Source organism: Nannobrachium achirus (genome assembly GCF_963921795.1).
Source record: "Nannobrachium achirus genome assembly, chromosome: 24".
NCBI lineage: Eukaryota > Metazoa > Chordata > Actinopteri > Myctophiformes > Myctophidae > Nannobrachium > Nannobrachium achirus.
In genome coordinates this window covers 12,350,566-12,361,921 of record NC_137831.1, presented here as the reverse complement: position 1 = coordinate 12,361,921, position 11,356 = coordinate 12,350,566, and the positions used below count along the sequence as shown (strand labels likewise).

Here is an 11,356-nt window from a genome sequence, read left to right as displayed (position 1 = left end):
TCACAATGACCGATTTTGCGCCGATTTCCTCCGGAACAGCCTGATGTCAACAATCAGCCCCGCATAAGGAGATTCCGAACGTTTCGCGCCGGTTAGGGAAAACCGCGCGTCGGGACGGGTCGAGGCCCGGCACTGCACTCCGTGCCGCGGCGGGGAGCGCGCGTGCCGAATCTGAAGCCGGTGGGACGAACGGTTCTCGAGATACACGGATTACAAACACACACGCAGAGACTTCTCGCATTTATAGATAGATACTTAAATGTAGTGGAGATGTAAACGTATTGGAAATTTGAAATGGGCCTAGTCAAGTAAAGTACAAATACCAAAAGATTGTACTTAAATACTTAAGAAAATGTACTTAGTTACTTTACAGAAATGGTAGTCCTGCACCACTGGTGTCAGCAGGTCTGTTGTGTGGTCCACAATAATAGCAGGCTGCAATATCAGGTGAAATTCCACCAGAGGGAGCTGCTGCACAGATATTCACAATGGTTTTGGACATTGTTCTCAACAGCTAGAGTGGAAAGATTTCCTCTTTACTTTGTGTTAGTTTTGATTACTTGGATGTTTTAAGAGGCTCACTTTCAAATGAAACTTGACAGTGACACACACACACACACACACACACACACACACACACACACACACACACACACACACACACACACACACACACACACACACACACACACTGTGCCATTTATGTTCCAGTATTCAACAATTGTAATGACATTGTTGTGTTCCAGCATTCACGTTAATGCATGCATAAATGTTTTAAACTTGTAGGCCTACATGAGAAGAACAGACCGCCATCTTCAAGTTCATTGCAGTTTCCCAACAGTCCTCCTGGTGCCACCATCCTCAGCCTAATATCTATGAATAGCTATTGTTAAAAAAAAATTTAAAAAAAAAGAAGAAAGAAAAAAAGGGTTAATTTAACTCCCATTTGGGGCAGTGCTGGAAAAAGTTTTTTTTTTACTCAAGTAAAAGTGTCAATAATATAAATACTCTGTTAAGTAAGTCCAAAATATTTTATAATAGGCTATAATCGTTTAATATCTGCTAAATAACGAGTAACATAAAGTTTTCAAATAAATGTAAATTAGTGGCCTCTGAGATATATAGTGGAATAGAAGTAAAAGTATTGGAAATTGGAAATACACAAGTGAAGTACCTCAAAATAGTAGTCTTTAGGTACTCAAGTAAATGTAGGCTACTTAGTTACTTTAAACCACTGCGCGCGCGCGCGTGTGTGTGTGTGTGTGTGTGTGTGTGTGTGCGCGCGCGTGCGTGCTTGCGTGCGCGCGTGTGTGCATAGAATAATTAATACCGCTGCTGGGTGTGAATGGGTGCTTTCTGGCCCAGCCAATGGGGGCGCACCGGATGCACGATATCCGCTGTAACAACAAGCGCTCTGTCCCCTCCACCCCCCCCCCTCCCCCCCACCCTCCACCACTCGCTTGACGCCATTTACACTTTTACAGCCCTGATCTGAGCCTAAAAAATCCCAACCTCCTCTCCGGAAAGGGGGGAAAAGAGAGAGAGAGAGAGAGAGAGAGAGAAGAGAGAGAGAGAGAGAGAGAGAGAGAGAGAGAGAGAGAGAGAGAGAGAGAGAGAGAGAGAGAGAGAGAGAGAGAGAAGAGAGAGAGAGAGAGAGAGAGAGAGAGAGAGAGAGAGAGAGAGAGAGAGAGAGAGAGAGAGAGAGAGAGAGAGAGAGAGAATCAACAACACGAGAGAGAGGTTTTTAAAAAAAAGTAATCGGGACCCCTGAAGAGTTGCTGCTTCGGACAAAAATACCTTGAATTGAACCCACAAGATCTATTTGATTGCTGAAAACTTTTTTTTCCTTAGTTCTTGCGATCGTGTGCGTGCGCGTGTGTGTGTAGTAGTAGTTTCTTTTCTTTCTTTTTTTTTTTTCCTTTTCCTTTTTGGTCACCACTGGACAGACACATGCTGATCGTCCCCGTGTTTTGGGGTCGCAGAAAAGAAAAGTAAAAAAAAGTGGAGCCAAACTCATCTTGTTGTTAAAACCCCCAGACAGACTGGTTGGTGATTGATGGCTTGGCGTCTGCGTTATTTAGCGCCCCGCATGTTTTGTTGCTGCAGCCACGAAATGATATGGGAATCTACTCGCTTCTTCTTCTTGCAATGAAGTTGATATCATCATCGTCAGTTGGAAACTTTCTCAATGGATCTTACACATGGGTTTCCTGATTGATCTTCTGCGTTTTGGATTAATACACTTTGGTCTGCGTTTTGGATTTATTTGACCTATAATCAAAAAAGGGGGGCTACAGAAGTGTTGAGAGCACGGTAAGTGTGTGTAGCCCTGTTATTACGCCGTTAATAACGTGGTTATAACTGTTTTGGCGACATTGATCGCAGCGTATCTGTGAACTGTAGGCTATACTGTCACGAAACGGCACCTTTTCCTATGCAAAACTTCTAACACTTCAATCAATAAATCAAGACACCAGTCGGGTACATTTCTGAATATCGTGAATGTTGTGATCGTTGCCGATTTGACTGCAACTGCACACTATCCAGTGTTGTAAAACGTACTCACATGTTTTAATTAAGTAAACGTATCAATACAGCAATGTAGAAATACTTTGTTACAAGTAAAAGTCCAGAATTCAAAATGTACTTAAAAAGTAAAAGTATGTAAGTTTTGGCATCAAAGTGTACTTAAAGTACCAAAAGTAAAAGTACAAAATGTTTGAAAATAACCAAGGGATAAAATAAGGCTAAAGTGGTTAATGTATGTTTATATATAGGCATATATATATATATATATATATATATATATATATATATATATAGACCTATATATATATATATATATATATTATAATGTATATCTGCAAAGTAGGCTATAAGTAACTAAAGTTTTCAAATAAATGTAGTGGAGTAAAAGTACAACATTTGGATCCGAGATGTAGTGGAGTAGAAGTAAAAGTATTGGAAATACTCAAGTGAAGTACATGGTACCTCAAAGTTGTACTTAAGTACAGTACTTAAGTAAATGTACTTAAGGCTTAAGCTACTTTACACCACTGACACTATCTAAAATCCTGTGCTGGGAAAAAAGTCCTCAAATATTTTACTTAATTAAAAGTGTGAACACTGCAGTGTAGAAAGATAGCCTATACTCTGTTACAAGTAAAAGTAGTGGCATCAATATGTAGGCCTAGTTAAAGTACCAAAAGTAAAAGTATAGGCCCACTCATTCTCCCATTTCAAGTTGTCAAATGTAGGCTATAGCAATCATTTGAAAATAGCAGATGTACAAGCTCTTGTAGATCTGCTATTTTCGAATTAAGTGGTTAATTTAAGTTTTGTAATAATAATCTTCAACAAAGTAACTAGTGAGTTACTAGTTACTTTGTTGAAAACTAGTAGTACTAGTAGTACTAGTACTAACTAACCTTTTCAAATAATTGTTGTAAAAGTAGATAACATATTTGCCATGAGATGTAGTGGAGTAGAAGTAAAAGTAGCCTATTAGAAATTGGAAATACTCCAGTAAAGTATAAATTCCTCAAAAGTGTAGGCCTACTCGATTGCAGAACTTGAGTAAATGTACTTAGTTACTTTACACCACTGAACATTGGTATATTATTTACATAGACAAATCCACTTTTATTGTGGCACTACTAGCCTATTTAAAAAAAAATTGCCTCAGGCTTTGAGATTAAATATTAATTACGGTGTCATGTTATTAGTTATTATCGTGTAGCCTACTATACCAGTGGTTCTCAAACCTTTTAATGTCAAGGGCCACCAAATTGACACTTATTAGCTCGCGGACCCCCATTTGAAAAGATATGCCAGGGACCCCCATAAGAGAAGATTGTATAGGGCTCTATGTATAGCAGTGATTCCCAACCATTTTAATTTAATCGAGGACCCCCAGTTTGACATGCATTAGGCTACACGGACCCCCATTTAATGGTATGCATGGGTTTCATTTGTAGTCCTACAGGCCACGGCCCACGGCCATGTTGAGGACCAACTCAGGCGTTTCATTTTGTCTGATTGGCGTAGAAATAATGTTCTATGTGTAGATAGAACATAGTGTAATCCAGGGCTCTTCAACGTTTTCAGGCCAAGGACCCCTTAATTGAGAGAGAGATGAAGCAGGGACCCCCCACAACCTTTTCATGGATTCCATACAGTTTCATCGTTTGACAGCGCAATCGTCAGATTCATTTGTTTTCAGATATTTAACCACTTGAACACTCTGTACTTAGTCTGCTCTTTTCCCCCTCTACACCAAACCTTTTTGCTGAACACAGCAGATCTACAAGCGAGCTTGTAGATCTGCTATGGGCTAAAGTCCTCAGAATATGGACACTAGGGTTCAAGTGGTTAATATAAAAAAGGAGAAAAAAAGTTTCTATCACACAAAGATTTGGAGGACCCCCTGTAGTAACTCTGAGGACCCCCTACCCCGACCCCCTGTTGAAGAGTCCTGGTATAATCTACACCAATCGGAACACCCTGGAACTCCCTCAAGGATCCCTGGGGGTCCCCGGACCCCACTTTGAGAACCAGCGGTGTAGCCTACTAAACTAGTGGTTGAATGTCTTGTTTCCTAGTGCTGGGGGGCATGTTGGGCCCTGCTATTATTTCCAGGCGAGTTATAATTGCGTCCAAATTACATGTAACCTCGGTCAAATACTACACGGTGTGCACACATCCGTTCCTTATCGCTCACGCACGCGTGGCACATGGTTGTGCAATGGCCACAGATCCTGGAACGCATGCACACGCAAAACGCACACACACACACACACACACGGGCGTCACAAGGGGGAGGGGAGTGGGACTGAGTTACTAGGGCCCAAGGTGGAGGGGCCTTTATTATTCTATACTTTAGCTATTGAAAAATAGCAGATATACAAGCTCACAGTGCGGCACCGAGTGCCACGCTGCGAGCTCGTAGATCTGCTATTTTTGAAAAGTTGTGAAAATGTGCGCAAATCTTTGAATAGGCCGATGTGTATTTTTTATGCGGACATTTGTAACTCAAATTTTGCTTCTGGGGGGGTCCCTGGAACTATATATTTTGAGATGGAGGTCCGTGGCCAAATACATATTATTTTGGATGTCCTTCACATGAAAAGGTTTGAGCACCACTGACAGAAACATAGGTTTTTCAAAAAACCTTCAAAGACTTGCACAAATTGTCACGGTTTTTCAAAAATAGCAGATCTACAAGCTCGCAGTGCGGCACTCGGTGAGCTTGTATATGTTATGTTTCAATAGTTAAAGCACAAAATAACACAGTGAATCCTTGTACTCAGGGCCCATTTGGTGCGACACCCCTGCACGCACACACACACACACACACACACAAACACATACACACACGCGCACACGCTCACGCACGCACACACACACACACACACACACACACACACACACACACACACAAGGGGAAGCAACAACGGTAGCCTATTCCCCCAAGTGGAGAACACCAGATTAAAAAGTTACTAAACTGTTTTGTTTACTAAGGTAGCATATTCAATCAGTAGTTCACTTCACTCCCAAAATGACCTTTTTCTATCGATTCCGGATGGAGAATCAAATGCATTTGTGTCAGTGGGGGTAAATGTATTATAATCAAATTATTGTCAGGAATGCGACAAAAAACTAAAAATGTCCATGAATTGAGTAATCGATAGGCGGAAAAAAAACAGTATTTTTGAGGGTGAACTATAATAGGTCTACTCCTTTAGACTTGAATTGGCTGTCCAATGGTACCTCATGTCAAAGATCCCCAAAATCAATATGTAGGCTATTTGTTTGTGGACTTGGACCCCCATATGAAAATATGTTGTGCCACAGACCCCCACCCACCCACACACACATACAAGATTTGTGTTTAAAAAATATTCAAATAGTTGTAAAAAAAAAAAAAAAAGAAAGAAAGAAAAGAAAACAATTCAATATCCGATAACAGATCGACAAGCTCACACGTGAGTCTGTGGATTCGCTATCTTCGAATAGCCAATGTATAAAATAGGGTTAAAGTGGTTTAAACCAGGGGTCTTCAACGTTTTCAGGCCAAGGACCCCTTAGTTGAGAGAGAGATGAAGCAGGGACCACCACAACCTTATCATAGATTCCATATACCGTAGTTTCATCGTTTGACAGCACAATCCCAGTGTATTTTGGATTGATGTCAATTTGTGTTTTCATAAATTTAACCATGTGAACTGTCAATACTTAATAAACTTGACCTTTCACTCTGTATAGTCTGCTCTTTTTCCCCTCTACACCAAACCTCTTTGCCGATAATAGCTGATCTACAAGCTCACAACGCCTCGCAGCGCTTGCAGATCTGCTATTTTTGGCTAAAGTTCTCAGAATATGGACACTAGGGTTCAAGTTGTTAATATAAAAAGGATTGGAAGATTTGGAGGACCCCCTGTAGTATAACTCTGAGGACCCCCTAGGGGTCCCTGACCCCCTGTTGAAGACCCCAGGTTTAAACTGATTTAGATTTTAGCTCAAGTTTAGCTGCATGGGGACCTCCCCTATAGGCCCAGATCGAGGACCCTCGCGGGGGGTCCCAGGACACCCTCTTTGAGAACCACGGCTGTAAAGAATTAAGCCTCTTGATGGTCCTCCCACCAAACATGTTCTCTTTCAAGTGCGTAAACTTCATCTCCTCTTCCTCACAATGGAGAAGGTCGCGCGCTGGAAGCCATTTGTCATGCAAAAGTGAAACTTAAAAAAAAGAAAAGAACCCCTTTCTGCATTTTCTGTATTGTTAAACGGAGGTATATCTCCCTCGAAAAGCTGGCATTTGAAAGCTAATTAGTGCTCAGAAAGGTCATTTTCCTAGACTAGAGCAGGGGTCTTCAACAGGCCGGGGTTCCGGGACCCCCTAGGGGGTCCTCAGAGTTACTACAGGGGGGGCCTCCAAATCTTTGTCTGATAGAAACTTTTTTTCCTCATTTTTTATATTAACCACTTGAACCCTAGTGTCCATATTCTGATAACTTTAGCCAAAAATAGCCGATCTACAAGCTCACAACGCCTCGCGCTGCGAGGCGTTGTGAGCTTGTAGATCGGCTATTTTTGGCAAAGAGTTTTGGTGTAGAGGGGAAAAAGAGCAGACTAAGTACAGAGTGAAAGGTCAAGTTTATTAAGTATTGACGGTTCAAGTGGTTAAATATCTGAAAACACACATTGACATGAATCCAAAATACACTGATGATTGTGCTGTCAAATGATGACACTGGAATCAATGAAAAAAGGTTGTGGGGGTCCCTGCTTCATCTCTCTCTCAACTAAGGGGTCCTTGGCAAGAAAACGTCGGAAGACCCATGGACTAGAGCACTACCTGCTGCTATGACCTGGAACCACTTTAACCATTAGTTTATGCTTTAACTTTTAGAAAACAGCAGATCTACAAGCTCGCAGTGCGGGACTCGGTTGCTTGTAGATCTGCTATTTTTTGAAAGATCTTTTTGCAAATCTTTGAATATATCTTTCTAAAAGCAAACATTCGCAACTCAAATATTTTGCTTCTGGGGGGTCCCTCCCTGGAACAACATATTTTGAGATGAGGGTCGGCGGCCAAATACATATAATTCCTAGGGGTCCTTGTCATGAAAAGGTTTGAGCACCACTGACATGATAGAAACATAGGGTTTTTCAGAAACTGATTTTAGGAGACATTTATAGAATCGGGTCAATAAATTCAAAGACTTGCTAAAATTGTCATGATAAAAAAAAAGCAGATCTACAAGCTTGCAGCGTGGCACTCGGTGCCACACTGTGAGCTTGTATATCTGCTAATATAATAGCTAAAGCATACAATAATGGTTAATGTGGTTAAAATCGAGTTACACAATTGTGTTCCAGGTCATAAAGGTTTAAGGTAAAATAAAGTGTGACATGCAAGATGTGAGGCAGCACATTTCAATAGGTGAGGTTTTATGCAAGATGACAGCACATCCCCATGTCTTTTCCATGTACCTTTCGTGGGCTCATGCTAGGTGGCACGGTAAACTGGCCTCCCCAGACGGCTTGGCACATGGGCAGAGAACCCGGCATAGGGGTGGGCGATATGGTGATAATTATCGTTGAGACGATACAATGTCTCCACGATCTTTTCAGAGATATCGTATATATCGTGATACAATTGAGGGAGCCTTGTAAAAAATCCTGTTTAATTGTTAATACAGAGATTGGAGAATTCAATTTAAACATGCATTTTGGTCTAAATCAGTAGTTCTCAAAATGTAAAATGTCAAGGTCTGACAGTATACAAATGACTGTCAGAGTTAAACATATCGTGATATTGTATTTTTCCATATCGCCCACCCCTAACCCGGCCTTATGTCATGTTGCTGGAATGCAAGAAAACTAGTGAATGAAATGTTACATGTTTGAAGTAAGATACCTCGCGTTTTGTAACGTGTCAAAGATAGGATGCATGTATTTGCTCACGTATGTTTGCTCACTGTTGTAAACGTCCAAAGAAGCTAAGGTGTTACAATGAGTTTCTTGACTGCCCGTTTAGTGTTTGTGCAAGATGGTGAAAATCATCCCAGAAACTATATATTTTTTTTAAATATAAATACCATTCCATTATTGCAACAACCTCTACAGCCCACATGGAATTTTGTGGCCGTATCACAATGCTTCATAACGTGTTTCAGACACATGTTTCAACCTCGACAGATGTTTTGTCACATCTCTAGGAGACGTTGGTTAATGGTCTCATTGCCTCAGTGATGTGCCAATGTGCCATCTGTGCAGACAGAGTGCCTCTCTCTGTGCCAGAGCTCAGATGTGTGGTAAGAGATGGCTCCTTAACGTCAGTGGTTACCAAACCTTTGAGCTCATCAAGACCCAAAGGAGAAGTTAGACATTTGATTGCCAGGGACTCAAAAGAGTGAAAATAGCAGATCTACAAGCTCGTAGATCTGCTCTTTTCACTACTTCTGTACATTGTCAAAGTTAAAGGGGCGTCCTTGAAATGTAAAAAGTTTGAGAAACACTGCTTTACATAGCAGGTTCCGGATTTGCATGGCACATAAGACTCATCCGTGTGAATTTGCATGGCACATCACACCTCACCACCTAGACTCATATATATTAACACGTTTCCCTTTGTTTGCACCCTGGCAGGACTTCAGATGTGTCCGATGCCATCCAGAACGGCCCTTCAGTCCCACCATGGAGTTCAGCAGTCAGAACGATGGGGGAGGAGGATACCGCGGGCGCTCGTCGCCGTTGACCAGCCTGCTGAGCACGTCAGCGCGGCATGACAGTGGGAGGACGCAGCCCCGGCCCCCCCAAGCCGCCCAGGACGGCCCGCCAGACCCCGCGCCGTCGAACCCGGGGCAGCCGCCTCCCGTCCCGGCGGTAGTGCTCTCCCTGGACCAGATCCGGGTGAACCGCTGCAGCAACGAATACACGGACGGGCCCGCGGTCGTCGCCCAAAAGTCTCCCGCCGCCCAGCAGCGGGGCCAGCACAAGGACGACGCCGTCGTCGCGCCCTCCCCGGCGCCGAGGACTAATAGCGAGCGCCGGGAGACCCCGGAAGAGAGGCCCAACAACATCCGCAACCTGCTTCCGCAGGTCCCGCGTGGCGGGGACAGCTCGCCGCAGTCCTCCGGCGCCGAGGACTGCGTCGACGTGGGCAGCGTCGCCTCTTCGGGCCAGGAGCAGATAATCAGAACCCAGCCGAAGCACGCGGAGCTGAGCCCGGACGAGCTGAAGCCTCTGAGCGACGCGTCCTCCGGCGTCGCGGTCAGGCTCCCCGGACTCCCCGGCGGCGGCAGCCACCTCGCTGACCGGTGCGAGGGCTGCGGCCGGTGCCGGTGTGCGCGCTGCGCCCGGCCGCGCGCGCTGCCCTCCTGCTGGCTGTGCGGCCGCCGCTGCGTGTGCTCCGCCGACACGGCGCTGGACTACGGCACGTGCGCGTGCTGCGTCAAGGGCCTCTTCTACCACTGCTCCAGCGACGACGAGGACACGTGCGCCGACAAGCCCTTCTCGTGCGCGCAGTCGCACTGCTGCGTCCGCTGGGCCGCCGTGTCGCTGCTAGCCCTCATCCTCCCCTGCCTCTTCTGCTACCTCCCGGCCAAGGGCTGCCTGGCGGCGTGCCAGGGCTGCTACGGCTGCGTCGCCCGGCAAGGGTGCAGGTGCGAGGGCGCGCACACGGCGGTCCACCACGAGGCCGCTGACAAGCCCGCTTAGAGGAAAAAAAGAATGCTTTCCTCACGGCGGGGCGTTTGGTGTCGTAAAGAAGCTGGTCAGGAAACTATTGACTCCCAAAGCCGAGTGGATTGATTCAGGCCTGTTCGCAGGTTCGCAGTCGGGAGGTGGGTCTGGAGATCGGTGCAAGCTCCAGGGTCTTTGTTTTATTCTGACGTAGCGGATTATGGAAACGATCGGAAAAGTGGATTTCGCGAGCAGTCGCCTGTTTTAAAGGGCTGGTCTAGAGGACTCGTAAACTTGAAAGGTAAACCAAATCAAGCGCTCCACGTTTTTTATTCAACTGTATGAAAGCTACTATTGAGCTACTGCTTTGGCCAGGTCATTGTTGTCACAAGAGGACTCCCTCATTCAAGTGCCCATGCATTGTGTCTGTCGCCACCGGGCTCCCGCAAAACGGATCGCCCCTTTTTTAACATTTAATACAAATGATATGCTAAGGAGAGACTCGTACTACTAACTGTATGTAAAATAGTAATTTGAAAAACAAAAAAAAGTATGTACATTAGAAAATGAGTTTCTGAGAGATGTTTTATTTTTGTATATATATAATACTTCAACTGTGAAAACATGTTTTTTCCGCCACACCGCAGGCACCTTGATGATGAATCCTACACATGTATGTGATCTATTATACAGTACTTTAACATGTATACAATGTTGTACATTCACTGGAATGTCTCTCAATCATTTTTGTGTGTAATTTACAAAAAGGCAAAAAAATCTTATCCCTTCTTCTTCTACTTGTGTAAAATTGTACAGTGACCATTATCAGAAAGTCTTTATTTTCTAATTTCAACATTGTCTAGTGTAAAGTTTAAAAAAAACAAAACAAGATCTATATTTATTTGAAGGTTTATTATTTTATAATGAAAAAGCAATATATATTTATTTTGAGAAATGCCTCGTTTATGCGCCCCCCCGCCCCCCCCCCCCCCCCCCCGCCGGGCTGCAGTGTGGCTTGTTTGCTGCATAGAGCCGGGGGGGGGGGGGGGGGGGGGAGAGGAGGCCTTGTAATAAGACTGTCACCGCTGGATTGAATAGTTCACTATGAATTAGAACAGTGGTTCTCAACCTGTTTGGTCGGGACCCCCAAGAGGGGTCCCCAAATTAT

General features: G+C 44.2%; 1 protein-coding gene across 1 annotated transcript; it reads left to right on the top strand.

The window, feature by feature from the left end:
- The first annotated feature begins 1,753 nt into the window (after positions 1 to 1,753).
- Positions 1,754 to 11,135, top strand: spry2 (sprouty RTK signaling antagonist 2). Its single transcript, XM_080720238.1, has 2 exons — positions 1,754 to 2,313; positions 9,154 to 11,135. The coding sequence occupies exon 2, from the start codon at positions 9,202 to 9,204 to the stop codon at positions 10,222 to 10,224; it is 1,023 nt and encodes a 340-aa protein (XP_080576364.1). The 5' UTR covers positions 1,754 to 2,313; positions 9,154 to 9,201; the 3' UTR covers positions 10,225 to 11,135.
- Positions 11,136 to 11,356: the final 221 nt, after the last annotated feature.

Coding starts and splice junctions, on each gene's coding strand:
- spry2 (XM_080720238.1), top strand. CDS start 9,202: ATGGAGTTCAGCAGTCAGAACGATGGGGGAGGAGGATACCGCGGGCGC.